The sequence below is a fragment of the Aotus nancymaae genome, unplaced genomic scaffold, assembly GCF_030222135.1.
Source record: "Aotus nancymaae isolate 86718 unplaced genomic scaffold, 86718_ANA_hifiasm-v0.15.2.pri h1tg000058l, whole genome shotgun sequence".
Classification (NCBI taxonomy): domain Eukaryota; kingdom Metazoa; phylum Chordata; class Mammalia; order Primates; family Aotidae; genus Aotus; species Aotus nancymaae.
Window position 1 is genome coordinate 34,273,265 of NW_026988472.1, and position 18,243 is coordinate 34,291,507.

At 39.4% G+C, this 18,243-nt stretch overlaps 1 protein-coding gene across 5 annotated transcripts in view; it reads right to left on the bottom strand.

Moving 5' to 3' along the window:
• The window catches only part of PDK3 (pyruvate dehydrogenase kinase 3), a 217,004-nt gene that overhangs the window by 146,757 nt on the left and 52,004 nt on the right, over positions 1–18,243 (bottom strand). For all 5 annotated transcript variants that reach the window (XM_012448847.3, XM_064364439.1, XM_064364438.1 and 2 more), the window contains exon 6: positions 9,024–9,101. In XM_012448847.3, coding sequence (XP_012304270.1) covers positions 9,024–9,101 — 78 coding nt within the window. The remainder of the gene's footprint in view (positions 1–9,023; positions 9,102–18,243) is intronic.

The window sequence follows — 18,243 nt, forward strand, 5'->3', positions numbered from 1 at the left end:
AGGTGATCTGGCTCGGCAGATCCCACCCCCACAAAGACCAGCAATCTGAATTCGCAGCAAGCTCAGCTGGACCTAGGATGGTCCAGCTCTGTTGGGGGAAGGGCGTCCACCATTACCAAGGCAGTCCACAACTACTGTGGCAGTCCACCATTACTGAGGCAGTCCATCATTACCAAGGCAGTTCTAACTATACCTCTATAAACAAAACAGCAAGGAAGTTCACACAGCAGCTGGGCAGAGCCCATGGCAGCTCAGCAACACCTCTGCTGGCAGACTGTGACTAGGCTACCTCCTTGCTGGGCAGGGCATCTCTGAAAAAAGGCAGCAGCACGCCGGGAACTTAAAAATAAAGCTCCACCTTCCCAGGACAGTGCACCTGGGAAAAAAGGCAGTTATGAGTTCCACTGCAGCAGACTTAAACGTACCTGCCCAGCAGCTCTGAACGAAAAAACGGAGCTCACAGCTCAGCCCTTGAGCGCCTATAAGGGACAGACTGTCTCCTCAAGCAGCTCCCTGACCCCCAAATATCCAAAGACACCCCTCATAAAGGAGAGCTCAGGCTCACATCTGGCAGGTATCCTTCTGGGACAAAGATAACAGAAGAAGAAACTGGGAGCAACCCTTACTGTTCTGCAGCCGCCGCAGGTGATCCCCAGGTAAGCGGGGTCTGGAGTGGACTTCCAGCAGTTTTACAGCAGAGGAGCCTGACTGTTAGAAGGAAAACTAAGAAACAGAAAGAAATAACTTCATCATCAACAAAAAGGACGTCCACTCAGAGACCCCATCTGAAAGTCACCAACAACAAAGACCACAGGTAGATAAATCCACAAAGATGGGAAGAAACCAGAGCAAAAAGGATGAAAACACCTAAAACCAGAACGCCTCTCCTCCTCCAAGGGATCACAACTCCTCACCAGCAAGGGAACAAAGCTGGATGGAGAATGAGTCTAATGAATTGACAGAAACAGGCTTCAGAAGGTGGGTAATAAACTTCTCTGAGCTAAAAGAACATGTTCTAACCCAATGCAAAGAAACTAAGAACCTTGAAAAAAGGTTTGACGAAATGCTAATGAGAATAAACAGCTTAGAGAAGAATATAAATGAATTGATGGAGCTGAACACCACAACACGAGAACTTCGAGAAGCATACACAAGTTTCAATAGCCAAATCGACCAAGGAGAAGAAAGGATATCAGAGACTGAAGATCATCTCAATGAAATAAAACAAGAAGGCAAGATTAGAGAAAAAAAGAGTGAAAAGAAATGAACAAAGCCTCCAAGAAATATGGGATTATATGAAAAGACCTAATCTACATTTGATAGGTGTACCTGAATGTGACGGAGAGAATGAATCCAAGCTGGAAAACACTCTTCAGGATATTATCCAGAAAATCTTCCCCAACCTAGCAAGGCAGGCCAACATTCAAGTCCAGGAAATACAGAGAACACCACAAAGATATTCCTCAAGAAGAGCACATAATCATCAGATTCACCAGGGTTGAAATGAAGGTAAAAATGCTAAGGGCAGCCAGAGAGAAAGGTCGGGATACCCACAACGGGAAGCCCATCAGACTTCCAGCAGATCTCTCTGCAGAAATCCTTCAAGCCAGAAGAGAGTGTGGGCCAATATTCAACGTCCTTAAAGAAAAGAACTTTCAACCTAGAATTTCAATATATCCAGCCAAACTAAGCTTCATAAGCAAAGGAGAAATAAACTCCTTTATGAACAAGCAACTGCTGAGAGATTTTGTCACCACCAGGCCTGCCTTAACAAGAGCTCCTGAAAGAAGAACTAAACATAGAAAGGAACAGCCAGTACTAGCTACTCCAAAAACATACGAAATGGTAAAGACCATCAACACAATGAAGAAACTGCATCAACTAATGGGCAAAACAACCAACTAGCATCAAAATGGCAGGATCAAATTCACATATAACAATATTAACCTTAAATGTAAATGGGCTAAATGCCCAAATCAAAAGACACAGACTGGCAAATTGGATGAAAAGACAAAATCCATCGGTGTGCTGTATTCAGGAAACCCATCTCACGTGCAAGGACACACATAGGCTCAAAATAAAGGGATGGAGGAAGATTTACCAAGCAATGGAGAGCAGAAAAAAAGCAGGAGTTGCAATCCTAGTCTCTGATAAAACCGACGTTAAACCAACAAAGATCAAAAGAGACAAAGAAGGGCATTACATAATGGTAAAAGGATCAATGCAACAAAAAGAGCTAATGATCCTAAATATATACACACCCAATACAGGAGTACCCAGATACATAAAGCAAGTTCTTAACAACCTACAAAGAGACTTAGACTCCCACAGAATAATAGTGACAGTTAATATTGACTTTAACACTCCACTGTCAATATTAGACAGATCAATGAGATAGCAAATTAACAAGGATATCCAGGATGTGAACTCAGAACCGGACCAAGCAAACCTAACAGACATCTACAGAACTCTCCACCCCAAATCCACAGAATACACATTCTTCTCAGCACCACATCATACCTACTCTAAAATTGACCACATAATTGGAAGTAAATCACTCCTCAGCAAATGCAAAAGAACAGAAACCATAACAAACAGTCTCTCAGACCACAGTACAATCAAATTAGAACTCAAGATTAAGAAACTAACTCAGAACCACACAACTTCATGGAAACTGAACAACTGGCTCTTGAATGTTGACAGGATAAATAATGAAATGAAGGTAGAAATAAAGATGTTCTTCCAAACCGATGAGAACAAAGACACAACGTACCAGAATCTCTGGGACACATTTAAAGCAGTATCTAGAGGAAAATTTATAGCAATAAATGCCCACATGAGAAGCAATGAAAGATCTAAAATCGACACCTTATCGTCAAAATTGAAAGAACTAGAGGAGCAAGATCAAAAAAACTCAAAAGCTAGCAGAAGACAAGAAATAACTAAGATCAGAGCAGAACTGAAGGAGATAGGGACACAAAAAACCCTTCAAAAAAAAATCAATAAATCCAGGAGCTGGTTTTTTGAAAAGATCAACAAAATAGACCACTAGCCAGATTAATAAAAAAGAGAAGGGAGAAGAATCAAATAGATGCAATAAAAAACGATAAAGGGGATATCACCACCAATTCCACAGAAATACAAACTACTATCTGAGATTACTACAAACAACTCTATGCACAAAAACAAGTAAACCTGGAAGAAATGGATAAATTCCTGGACACTTGCACCCTCCCAAGCCTAAACTAGGAAGAAGCAGAAACCCTGAATAGACCAATAACAAGGGTTGAAGTTGAGGCAGCAATTAATAGCCTACCAACCAAAAAAAGCCCAGGTCCAGATGGGTTCATAGCCGAATTCTACCAAACATACAAAGAGGAGCTGGTACCACTCCTTCTGAAACTATTCCAAATAATCCAAAAAGAGGGAATCCTTCCCAAATCTTTTTATGAGACCAACATCATCCTGATACCAAAGCCCAGCACAGACTCAATAAAAAAATAGAACTTCAGGCCAATATCCATGGTGAACATAGATGCAAAAATCTTGAATAAAATACTGGCAAACAGATTGCAACAGCACATCAAAAAGCTTATCCACCACAATCAAGTAGGCTTCATTCCAGGGATGCAAGGCTGGTTCAACATATGCAAGTCTATAAATGTAATCCACCACATAAACAGAACCAAAGACAAAAACCACATGATTATCTCAATTGATGCAGAGAAGGTCTTCAACAAAATTCAACAGCCCTTTATGCTAAAAACTCTCAATAAACTAGGTATCGACAGAAAGTATCTCAAAGTAATAAAATCTATTTACGACAAACCCACGGCCAATAGCATACTGAATGGGCAAAAACTGGAAGCATTCCCTTTGAAATCTGGCACTAGACAAGGATGCCCTCTCTCACCACTCTTATTCAATATAGTATTGGAAGTTCTAGCCAGAGCAATCAGGCAAGAAAAAGAAATAAAGGGCATTCAATTAGGAAAGGAGGAAGTCAAATTGTCTCTATTTGCAGACGACATGATTGTATATTTAGAAAACCCCATCGTCTCAGCCCAAAATCTCCTGAAACTGATAAGCAACTTCAGCAAAGTCTCAGGATACAAAATCAACGTGCAGAAATCACAAGTATTCCTATATACCAATAACAGACTTAAAGAGAGCCAAATCAAGAAGGAACTGCCATTCACAATTGCTACAAAGAGAATAAAATACCTAGGAATACAACTAAAAAAGGATGTAAAGGACCTCTTCAAGGAGAACTACAAACCACTGCTCAATAAAATAAGAGAGGACACAAACAGATGGAAAAACATTCCATGCTCATGGTCAGGAAGAATCAATATTGTGAAAATAGCCATACTGCCCAAAGTAATTTATAGATTCAACGCTATCCCCATCAAGTTACCTATGACCCTCTTCACAGAACTGGAAAAAAACACTTTAAATTTCACATGAAACCAAAAGACAGCCCACATAGCTAAGACAATTCTAAGCCAAAAGAACAAAGATGGAGGCATCACGCTACCTGACTTAAAACTATACTATAAGGCTACAGTAATCAAAACAGCATGGTACTGGTACCAAAACAGAGATATAGACCAATGGAACAGAACAGAGGCCTCAGAGGCAACGCCACACATCTACAACCATCTGATCTTTGACAAACCTGACAAAAACAAGCAATGGGCAAAGGATTCCCTGTTTAACAAATGGTGTTGGGAAAACTGGCTAGCCATGTGCAGAAAGCAGAAACTGGACCCCTTCCTGACACCTTACACTAAAATTAACTCCAGATGGATTAAAGACTTAAACATAAGACCCAACACCATAAAAACCCTAGAAGAAAACCTAGGCAAAACCATTCAGGACATAGGCATAGGCAAGGACTTCACGACTAAAACACCAAAAGCATTGGTAACAAAAGCCAAAATAGACAAATGGGATCTAAGTAGATTCCAGAGCTTCTGTACAGCAAAAGAAACAATCATTAGAGTGAACTGGCAACCAACAAAATGGGAAAAAACTTTTGCAATCTACCCATCTGACAAAGGGCTAAGATCCAGAATCTACAAAGAACTAAAACAGATTTACAAGAAAAAAACAAAGAAACCCATTCAAAAGTGGGTGAAGGATATGAACAGACACTTTTCAAAGGAAGACATACATGAGGCCAACAAACATGAAAAAATGCTCATCATCACTGGTCATTAGAGAAATGCAAATCAAAACCACATAAAGACACCATCTCACACCAGTTAGAATGGCGATCATTAAAAAATCTGGAGACAACAGATGCTGGAGAGGATCTGGAGAAATAGGAACACTTTTATACTGTTGGTGGGCGTGTAAATTAGTTCAACCATTGTGGGAGACAGTGTGGCAATTTAGGACCTAAAAACAGAAATTCCATTTGACCCAGCAATCCCATTACTGAGTATATATCCAAAGGATTATCAATCATTCTATTATAAAGACACAGGCACACATATGTTCACTGTGGCACTGTTTACAATAGCAAAGACCTGGAACCAACCCAAATGCCCATTGATGATAGACTGGACAAGGAAAATGTGGCACATATACACCATGGAATACTATACAGCCATAAAAAATTATGAGTCTGTGTCCTTTGTATGGACATGGATGAATCTGGAAACCATTATTCTCAGCAAACTGACATAAGAACAGAAAATCAAACACCACATGTTCTCACTCATAGGTGGGTGTTGAACAATGAGAACTCATGGACACAGGGAGGGGAGCATCACACACTTGGGTCTGTTGGGGGTGGCTAGGGGAGGGACAGCAGGGGTTAGGGAGGTTGGAGAGGGATAACATGGGGAGAAATGCCAGATACAGGTGACGGGGGGATGGTGGTAGCAAACCACATTGTCATGTATGTACCTATGCAACAATCCTGCATGTTCTGCACATGTTCCCCAGAACCTAAAGTGCAATAAAATATATATATAAAATAAATAATTAAAAAAGACATAAGTGTAATATGAATTGTCCATCTAAGGGTACATTTTTAAAAGTCAATTAAAAAAATGGCCTAGGTTTGTCATGCTCAAGACTCCAGAAATAATAAAGTCTCTATTTTGTACAATCATTGCTCTAAATGCCATTAGTTGAAATAGCATTTAAGAAATGCCATTAGACATAAGGAATTTTATTTCCAGACAGTTCTCCTTCCAGAATAAAAAAGCATCCACTTAAGGTGTTCAGATCAACCTCCAACCTGCATCTCCAACATAGAACTTGTTAAGGCAAAAGCACATTCCTTAATCATGCTCACAGAGAGCTCTGGCATTAAGAAATTATACATAAAATAATCGCTACACTACCCAAGGCAACATAAAGCTAGAGGCTACGTAGAAACACCAGCATTCATTTATCTTAAAGATAGGAAAAGGGGCTTCAAAACATGATAGAAAGGGGGCTTCTGTAATTTGTGAGACAATGCCAAAAAGAGTCAGAAAGCTCCTCTCCTGGTGGGTGAGCTGCCCAGCACGACAACCTCAGTGGGGAAAGAATGTGCTGACACGGCTGGCACTTAGGAGAATCAGCAAGAACAGGCCTGCTGCTTTGGCCTTCAGAATGAGGGAGGCTGCCACTCAGGCAAAAGTACAATTTGTTACCAACTGTCGATGTGAGGTCAGGTGTTGCCTAGCCCGTAGGAAGAGAGAGAGAGAGAATATTAAGATGGTTCTCATCAGGAACACTCCAGACAAGCCCACTCGGTTCTGGTAGTGTATTTATTCAATGGGGGCATGACTCTTCTCAGAGAACCCAAGAGACCTTGAAAGCAGCTTTGACCTCATGCCTTCTAGTCAAATGGAGGGGCCATGGCCTTCAACGGCAGCCTGAACCCTTTCATAGTTTCATCTCATTATAAGATAAATATATTTTCAGTGTACTTCTGAGGAGAAATTTGGTTTATCTTTTTTTTTTTTTTTTTTTTTTTTTTTTGGCATTGTCTTGCTCTGTCACCCAGACTGGAGTACAGTCATGGGATCCCAACTCACTGCAGCCTCTACCTCCCAGGCTCAAGCGATCCTCCCACTTCAGTCTCCTGAGTAGCTGGGATTACAGGCACATGCCACCATGCACAGCTAATTTTTCTATTTTGTGTAGAGACAGGGTTTTGCTATTTTGCCCAAGTTGGTCTCAAACTCCTGGACTCAAGATTCTCCTGCCTCAGCCTCCCAAAGTGCTGGGATTACAGGTGTGAGCCACCATGCCTGGCCTGGTTTATCTTTAATTGTAAATGCTCATACTCTGCTCAGTCATTCCACATCTAGGAATCTAACCTGCAGAAATACTTTCCTACATTCACACATTTCCACCCTCCCCACCTCTCACATCCCTTCATAGCTCATCATATGGAATATAGGAAAACTGAAAATCCTAAATGTATACCCATAGGAAAATAGTTAAATAAATTATGGTAAGCTATACTATGGATAATCTCTAAATGAAATTGATACTTGCAAAGTTCTTCAAGGTGAAGTGAAAAACACCTTATAAATAGGGTTAAAACTCTACATGCTTTACGCAAACACCAAAGCTCTGTATGGGACTGATAAAGTAGTGGGGGATTTCCCTTTTCACTCACATTTCTGTATTTGCATTTTTATGATGAGCATGTCTCTTCCATAATTTACAAATAAAAAAATAAAAGGAATGTGTAAATAAATTTACAGTCATATGATGAACATAAAAATCATGTGTAACCCCATTACCCAGAGAGCTGCTGTTTCTATTTTGGTAGTATAAATCCTTCAAAATATTTTCCAATGAACTTCCACTATTATAAACTTTTATAGCCCATATTTTTTTTAAAACACCTCAATTTTTCCCATACATTATTCAATTAAAGCATTATTTTAAAGGGCTGCATAGTATTCTATCTTATGGGTGTACCACAATTCAGTTAAACAATGCTCTATTGTGGAAAACTTGGGTTGTTTTCTAACTTTATAAGAAAACTACTGTGATCATCATTCTTGTACATAAATCTGTGCATCTCTATTTTCATGTATTTTTGTTTTTTAAGATGGGGTCTCACTCTGTTGTCTAGGCTGGAGTGCTATGGCACAATCGTGAGCCACCGTGCCCAGCCTCTATTTTCTTATAATAAATGTTCTGAAGTTTAATTTGCTCGACCAAAGAATATGACCATTATTAACTTATTTACTGGGCCAATCAGAACAGTGTTGGCATTTTATAGAAGGGGTATACGAATTTAAGCTTATACAAAAAATGTATCTGCTGATGAGAAAGTATTTTTATGGGCACAAATTCAAAGCATTAAAATGTTTTAATCACTGTCATTTTGAAAGACAAAAATAACATTTCTGTCTGGGCATGGTGGCTCACAACTGTAATTCTAGCACTTTGGGAGGCCAAGGCAGGTGGATCACCTGAGGTCAGGAATTCAAGACCAGCCTGGTCAACTTAGTGAAACCACATCTCTACTAAAAATACAAAAATTAGCTGGGTGTAAGGGCGGGCACCTGTAATCCCAGCTACTTGGGAGGCTGAGGCAGGAGAATCACTTGAACCTGGAAGGCAGAGATTCCAGTGAGCCAAGATAGCACCACAGCACTCCAGCCTGGCCAACAGAGCGAGACTCTGTTTCAAAGAAAAAATGGCATTTTTCTGTGTTTTTGTTTGCACTTCCTTGATCAGTGAAGTTAAACACTTTTCCATATGTTTATTGACTGCTTGCATTTGTTACTTTGAGAAGGGCCTATTTATACCTTTGTACATATTCTGTCTTGATTACTTCTGTTCCAAGAATTCCAGCGTCTACCCCATTACACATTCCTGTACAAAAACTTCTTACAATAATATATCTGGCTGACCAAAGGCATAGAAAGTTTTAAAAAGATATTGAAAAATGAAATATCAGTATAATTTTTGAATCTCACTGAAATATGGCTCAAGTATAAACAGTTTCTTAGTCAGCTTTTTTGAATTTAAGATTAAAATTAGTTTTACTTTACCATTGAATTCTTCAACTTCCAGCTCTGGAGCTACCAGGTAATACTGTTCACACAGCATCTTGGCTGTTTCATATGCATCTGCAAGAAAAGGAAAACATTTATCTGCTGCACTAATAACGCAGGCACAAACATGTATATGTGTGTGTGCATGCATGTACATGTATACTTATATACCTATAAGTATATAAGATAAACAAACTGTCTAAACGGATGGATGTAGAATTAATCAACTACAACCTTTTACAAAATATCCCTTTTTGGCTTTAATAGAATTACTATGACTGAAACAAAATTTCTCTTTTCTATTTTTTCCAGGACAGAGTCTTACTCTGTCACCTAAGCTAGAGTACAGTGGTATGATCATAGCTTATTGCAGCCTCAAACTCCTGGGTTCAAGCAATCCTCCCACCTCAGCCTCCCAAGTAGCTGACCTTACAGGCACACGCCACCATGCCCAGCTAATCTCTCTTTTCTTAAAGTTTTTTTGTTTTTGTTTGTTTTTTGAGACAGAGTCTCACACCGTTGCCCAGGCTGGAGTGCAATGATGCAGTCTTGGCTCACTGCAACCTCCGCCTCCTGGGTTCAAGTGATTCTCCTGCCTCAGCCTCCCAAGCAGCTGGGATTACAGGAGCGTGTCACCATGCCTGGGTAATTTTTGTATTTTTAGTAGAGATGAGGTTTCACCATGGTTGGCCAGGCTGGTCTTGAACTCCTGACCTCAGGTAATCCACCCGCTTTGGCCTCCCGAAGTGCTGGGATTACAGGCATGAGCCACTGTGCCCAGCCTTCTTGTCTTAAAGTTTTAATGACTACAACAATGTCAACATACTAGACTACAGGAACAGGAAATTCAGTTAGCTCTATACCAAACATGTATTTGTTTAACTTATAACTATTCCTAAAAGGTACTTTTCATGAAAATTCAGGAACTCAGGACTATACTTTCTAAGCACCATGCAACCTGACTAAATTGTAGCAAAAGAGTATGTATCATGATTTTAAAAATAATAATGCCAACAGTCTTGTGATTTGTCAGAGTTATCTGTAAGTGAAACCTCAGTATTTGCTGAATGAATGGAACACAATTTAAGTTACTAGACATGCCACTACCACTTTAAAATGTCCTTTGAGTTAGTTAAAGGTAACAGGTTGGGGCTGATATTTATCAAAGTCTGAGGAGCAACAGTTTGCTTTTTAAAGGATAAAAGACATATGGTAAGAAGATCAGAGCCATTACAAAAATAGTTGGAAGAGAGAATTCAGGAGATTCTAAGATGGGGAGCAAATTCAGAAAGCAAATGTGCATTACAAGACATTTCATGTATGCCTTTTCTCTTGAACTGTAAACGATCTGAGGTCAGCATTTGTGTCTTAATGCTTGTTTTATAACTTGCATAGAACTTTACATAGTGCCTGTGTAGATGGTCAACAAACAGTCCTTGGGCCAGGTGCAGTAGCTCACGCCTGTAATCCCAGCACTTTAGGAGGCCAAGGCAGGCGGATCACTTGAGGCCAGGAGTTCAAGACCAGCTAGGCCAACATGGTGAAACCCAGTCTCTACTAAAAATACAAAAATTAGCCAGGTGTGGTGGTGGCATGCGTCTGTAATCCCAGCTAGTTGGGAGGCTGAGGCAGAATTTCTTGAACCCAGGAGGTGGAGGTTCCAGTGAGCTGAGATTGTGCCACTGCACTCCAGCCTGGGGGACAGAGCGAGACTTTGTCTCAAAAAAAAAAAATCTTTGGTTTGATAAATTTTAAACTTTTTGGTAATTTACTTTAAAAAAATCTTTACTGGAGATAATTCTCACACCATACAATTCACTCATTGAAAGTAAAGAACGCAATGGCTCATGTCTGTAATCTCAGCACTTTGGGAGACCGAAGGATCACTTAAGGTCAGGAGTTCAAGACTAGCCTGGCCAACATGGTGAAACCCCATCTCTACTAAAACTACAAAAATTAGCCGGGCATGGTGGCAGGCACCTGGAGTCCCAGCTACTCGGGAGGTTGAGACAGGAGAATCACTTGGACCCAGGAGGTGGATGTTACAGTGAACTAAGATTGCACCACTGCACTCCAGCCTGGGCAACAAAGATTCCATCTCAAAAAAAAAAAAAAAAAAAAGTACCTACAATTCAGTGTTTTTGTTTTTTTTTTAAATGGAGTCTTGCTCTTTCGCCAGGCTGGAATGCAGTGGCATGATCTTAGCTCACTGCAACTTTCGTCTCCCAGATTCAAGCGATTCCCCTGCCTCAGCCTCCTGAGTAGCTGGGAGTACAGGTGTGCGGCACCACGCTCAGCTAATCTTTCGTATTTTTAGTAGAAATGGGGTTTCACCATGGCCAGTACGGTCTTGATCTCCTGACCTCAGGATCCTCCCACCTCAGCCTCCCAAAGTGCTGGGATTATAGGTGTGAGCCACCACACCCGGCCCTCAGTGGTTTTTAGTATACAGTCAGAGCTGATCCAAACCCATTAGCAGTTACTTCCCTCCACCTAGCCCTAGGAAATCATGGATCTACTTTATAGATTTGCTATTCTGGACATTTTATATAAACGGATATTATGCGGTCTTCTGTGGCTGGCTTCCTTCATCAGCACATTTTCAAGCATCATCTACATCATAGCATGTATCAGGACCTGATTTCTTTTTATTGCTATATCATATTCCATTGTACAAGTATACCATATTTTCTTTATCCATTCATCAGCGGGTAGACAGCTGGGCTGTTTCCACTTTTTGGCTATTATGAATAGTGCTGCTATGAACCTTCACGTCCAAATGTTTGCGTGAACATATGCCTTCGTCTCTCTTGGGTATATACCTAGGAGTGGAAAACTGCTGCTTCGTGGGTATATTTGCAATGTTCTCAACAGGATTATCAGCTCTTTGGAGACAGGCTCTTATTTCCTTTATATTTTCCACATCAATACCGTGCATAAAATAGATACTGTGCTTGTTTAATATTCAAGAGGTGAGAGAAAGAAGGAAGGAAAGAAAGGGGGGAAAAGTAAGCCCTACAGAATATTAACGTTAAAATGGGTATCATTAACCTAAAATAATGCAAAGATAAGATTAGGGTATGTTCAGACTATATTTTTTGGTTCACTGACTTCATATTGCTACCAAATTAAAATTTTTATCTATTATTTGACCTCAAAGTAAGAATTCTGATTCCTTTACTAAACTTTTAGAATGAAATCCCTATAAAGAACCAAAGATAGAGACATTACAATAACTCAGACAAGGTGAAATAATGAAGGACAGCAAAAAGGAAACAGCAGTAAGAGGAGAAAAAAATGTTTAAAAGAGTTGATCAGTATGAAAATAGACACTTTCGATCAGTATGAAAATAAACACTTAAGTAGGACCGAATTTCAACCCTGAAAAAGAAAACGAAGTTAAAAATTTTGAATTATATTAAATTTACAAGTGTTTTCCTAGGCTATAATAAACCTCATCAAATGTCTGTGAAGTACTTTTGTCCAAAGAAGGGAAATCAAGACTCACTCCTCTTGCTTTGCCTACGCCGCCAAACAATGCTACATCTCCACCTAGTGACGCAAAAGCACAAAGCTGAACAGAAACTTCCAAGATCATAAACACTGAAACCTGAAAATGATCATTCATTATTGATACACAAAGCCAACATATCTCCACAAAACAACTTCTCCAGGTATGGAATAAAGATGTTTAAACAGTGCTCTTCCATTCACTACAAAACAATATAACCTAAACCTACTAAATATGCTAATTCCTCATGGAATTCGCTTGCCCAGTAGCATGATTATGACAGTGTTGTTAAGAACATGTGCTACACAAATTTAACATGTGAAAGATGGTAAAGCCCAGACAGAAGCAGCCAACTTGAAACACAAAGACCCAGTATGGCTCCTAAAACCACATGCAAATAAGAATTTTTAAAGCATCACTACAAATTATAGTGTATCAATACTATAATTAAGAATTGCACGATGATCCTTGAAGAACTCAAGTCATCACAATGTAGACTCATACACCCAGCTAGCCAAAAGCATTTTGAGGGCATTAATGGTATTATCTATATGCTATGCATCTTTGTAAATTCCTTGGACACAATGCGTGTCGCAATGCCTTGGACGCAATACACACTTAGTGAACATTTGTTAAATGGAACGATCCTCTGGCCCATGATTAAGCTCTCAACATGCAGTAAATTACACTGATGGGAGGTGTTCTTTTTGGTGAGACTGGGAACTAGAGGCCTAGACTCATTTCCCAATCTAGTTGTGTGTAGGATTCATTACCAAGTTTAAAAGAAAGAGTACGGACTGTGAAAGGAACCCTTGGAAATTCCGAGGCAGTAGCTCTATGTTGAGGCCTGAGAGTCCACATTTTTAAAACTTAGCAGGTTAATTCAGAAGAGAGGTTAGACCACTTTCCTGGAAAATCAAGTCTGAGTCACACTAATTCTGCCACTATCTCTCCCAGGATATGAATGATTATGAGGTATTAGGGTGACAGCATGCATATACTCAAACAGGACATTTCTGTTTAGGTAAAATAATTTAACATAAAAATGAAAAAGCTTTAAAAAATCACCATCAAAACCAAAACTTAGCTACTGGCTTGTAATTTACACCTAGAGTAAAATGTAAATTCTACTTATAATAAGCTTTTTAATCAAACTTTTCTATTTTTTAAATTAGAAATCAAAATTTCAAAAAAGATAATTGCCCAATTACTTTTATGTGCAATATACTGGAGCCAATATTTGCCATTAATCTTTAGAAGAAAATATTAGAAAATTATTATTGCCACTGAATATAAGTGATATGCCTTGTTTTAGGAATCTGTTTTCAAGGGTTTTAAGGTACTGATTATAAAGTAATTAACAAAACTGTAGGTGTGGCTCATACATATTTCCCCAGGTTAAAATATCTAAACTGTAAATACATGAGACTAAAATTTTAAAAGGCTGAGAAGAGGGTGAAGGTTCTTACAGCAATCAGTCCAACAGATCCAAACTAGCCATGAATCTGTTTTAAGAAACAGCACACAGGAAAATTTAATAGATAATGGAGGTTGTTTTTTATCAGATTTTCCTATTCAAAATTCATCACAGAACTGTGCTATCAAATATTAATTAGCCTCTATCCTGAATACATGCAATCATTTAAGACAACAAATATAAGAGGCTGGACTAGGATGAATTTGATTGAGTGCTGAAAAAATTAAAATGAAGGTGCCAAGGCCCCTAATTTTGAGTCTAACAGAATACAGAAAATCATAAAGCTGAAGTTTAGGAAGCCACTGTCAGAAAAAGGTAAATGTAAATGACCAGAAAACATTAGAAAAGTGCTGATATGCTGTTTTTATTGTTTTTATTTTTTAATAATCCCACAGCATTTATTGTCAACTGGTAATAATATATATGGATAATGGAAACAATCTGAACAGACATTTTAGAACTATCCTCCCAACAAAGGACACCTAGAAAAACAAGTTCTCAATAGTTTCTCACTTCCTTGATCATTTCTGGATACAGACATTTTGTGGCAGAATATGATCTCCTTTAGCATGATCTGACCCAGGGGTTGTCTTGGCTTTGGTTCACAATGAATCTCTTCCGCATCATCTGATATGAGGTTCACAGACTCATCAAAACCAGTGATACTGCCCTCTACCTGCATATTCACTTGCTCATACCTGAATCTGAGATCTATTTTGCAAGTATCTGAAGATGAAGATAAGGTTGATGAGCTATATCATCACCTTCTGCACTTTTTGGACCAGGCCACAGTGCACCATGGTAGAAGCCTACAAAGACAACATTGACCCACACCCACCTTCTGGAACTGATAATGCTGCGTTTTAGAAACGTTTTACATTTCAAAGCAATTCTAATAAGGCCTGTCTATCAGCATCCTTCCTACCCCAAACCCATCCCAAGTGGGATCCAATGGGGATTTTTTTTAAGCAGTAGACCCTCACATCTCATCCTCCAAACCACAGCAGACTGGGCAAGTGGGAGCAGAACATTTAACGTAAGGGTAACCAATCTCCAGACTGATCAGAATCCTAAAACTTGTGATCGTGGGCAAAAAAAACCCCATAAGTTGAGTTAATTAAATTCATCTTTTGGGAATTTAGGATCAAGATCATGGGCAAAAAAAGATAAGCTGAGTTAATTAAATGCAGCTTTTGAGAATTTAGGATCAAGATACTCAGGATAATCAGGCAGGGCAGAAGCCAAAAGGGTACATTGGGAATTATCACGATCTATGAAGGACTAGAGTGCCTGACAAGCTGCCACTGAACCGTCTGGCATACAGACAAACACAGATAAATGGAGCAGGCACAGAGAAAGGCAGAAAGGCCATGAGTTGGCAACTCCAGCTGCAAAGATACACAGAAAACAACCTTGTTCTCTGTTTTCTAATTCCAATTTCTTTTTTTTTTTTTAATTGAGATGGAGTCTCACTCTGTCACCCAGGCTGGAGTGCTGTAGTGCAATCTTGGCTCACTGCAGCCTCTGCATCCCGGGTTCAAGAGATTCTCCTGCCTCAGCCTCCTGAGTAGCTGGGATTACAGGTGTGCACCACCACACCTGTCTGATGTTTGTATTTTTAGTAGAGACATGGTTTTACCATGTTGGCCAGGCTGACAATTGCAATTTCTATACACTATAAAGTGCTTCCTGTCCTTGGATGATCATGGGACCTACCAAGTTCTTTTGATAAATCTTTCTTGAGCTTACGTGAAAGAAAACTGTTACTTGTAACCTGATGAGTCCAAAGTGAGAGCACAAGACATTATTTCTGAATCAGAACAATGCCACGTACTCTAAGGATACTACTTGTTATATTAAGCAATAATAGCACGTAGGAACAACACAGCAACTTAGCATTGCTGTGAGAATTGATTTTTATACAAAGTATTTATGTTTATGCCTTTAAAATGATCTTCCAGCAGGATTTTCCATTTTATTTCCTAGTTTCTTACAAAGAAAGGAGGGAAAAGGGTCACAATGGAAGGCGGCACCTCCCAAAGGATAATAGGACCTGATTTACAACACTAATTCTAGCATTCGCTACCTGGAGTCTATAATTTGCAGATGTGTAAAGGTAGATATTAACGTGCTAAATAAGCATCAAGGAGGCATGCTTTAGTGTTCTGCATGTTCAATTAATGCTATGCAAGGTGCATCCCACTTTTACACATTGATAAAACTGTCAAGTCAAAAATAAAAATATTGTCTCTACTCTTCTACATAGGAGTTTTCTGTAATCTGTCTCAAGAGATCTAAGGATGGGAGTGGGCTTAACGCTTTCTTTTTTTTGATATGAAATTTCACTCCTGTTGCCCAGGCTGGAGTATAATGGCGCAATCTCGGCTCACTGCAACCTCTGCCTCTCAGATTCAAGTGATTCTCTTGCCTCAGTGTCCAAAGTAGCTGAGATTACACGCACGCATCACCACGCCTGTCTAACTTTTGTATTTTTAGTAGAGATGGGGTTTCACCATATTGGCCAGGCTGGTCTCGAACTCCTGACCTCAGGTGATGCACCCCACCTTGGCCTCCCAAAGTGTTGGGATTACACATGCGAGCCACCGTGCCCAGTCAACACTTATTAAACCTGTAAAACACACACTTATGTACACAAAGAGGCTTGCACACACATACCCACACAGGGTCATTTGGGCTGGACATCTGACTATGCTTAAACCATGTAGGATCTTCACAGCTAAGAAAATCATTAGTAGAGCTGTCATTAAAACACAGAGTCCTTACTCTCAGAACACACAACATCCAACTACTTAAAACAAAAGGAAGGAAATAAAAGATTAGCTATAGAGATTCTGAGTTAGAAGATTAACTAACAAATATCAGAGAATAGTGGAAGAAGGTAAAAAGCCAGGGCAAAAACACCAACTACTCTAAAACGAGAAAGGCAACAGTAAGACTTCACTAAGAGTCAAAGGAGGGTGACATTCATTTCTTCATTTCCTTGGTAACACTTGGCAGGTATTGGTAAGAAGAGCTGGTGAGGCCTGGGCCTCTTGAGACCTTCTGATGGTTGCTCCTGGAGCATTTCGGGATGGAGACTCCAGTGCCCTTTAGCTAGAAGATACAGAAGGAATTTCAGGCCTTTTGATGCTCTGTGCCTTCTTTATTCTCTCTCAGTCTTACTTGGAGCTAGAAAGAGCTTTGGCATAAGTATTTGATGCTCAAAAAATTAAGAGAAGAGTCCATAGGAAATGAAGTAGACAGTGACTGGGAACATCTGCTTTGGTCTACAGGGAAAAGAGAGACCTGCAGGTTTCCTTCTAGGTTGCCTAGCCCATTGCCAGGGTAGAAAAAGTAACTTATGTAAGACCAAACCCCCCACTGGGAAATAAAGGTTATGCACACTTGGCTGGAAAGATCATTTGAATATACAGATAATGAGTATCACAGATTAGACATAGGAAGAACTCCACCAATATTGATACAGACAGCAGGATAGAGGCTTCTACCATTGAGTACTGAATTAAGCCAAGAAGGGTCTGTGTGATGGGCATTATTGCCAGAGACAGAGAAATACACAAATACTATGGATTTCATGGAGACAAAGATTAGTCACAATATTTGCAGTTACACACTTATCTATAAATCTGATATGAGTTCAAATATATAAAACAATGTTCTCACTAAATTATGAAAACAGGTCATTTTTATTCTCTTCTCTCTTTTTCCATATTTTCTAAACTTTCTTTGATGAGCACTTTTATTATTTTGGTAATAGGGCATTAGTCGTCTTAACTGTCCCAACTGGGAAAAGGAGGCAAGAAAATCAAGGCAAACATTTGTGGCAAGTTTTATTCACCAATAAATTATTGACTACAGAGCAAGAAATTTCAGGAAAACCACATAATCAGAACATAAACATTTTTCCTGCCAGAATGATGCCTTGTAAATGTGACACTGCGGGGTCTGCTTACCAGGGTCTGAGCCCATTGGCCCCACACTGTCAATATTGAAAAGAAAAGGCTCATGAGCATAATGTATGTGACAAATGGCTCATCAATATTAAGGATGGCAGAACTAACACTCAAGAGAAATCTTTCACTTACAGTAAAATTGTGAAAACCCTCGTCATAAGGAGAAAGTTATTCAACATCAGATAATTCAGACTTTGGGGAAAGATTTTGAATATAATGAAAGTAGAAAAGTTTTTCTTGAAAAGGTTGCCCTTG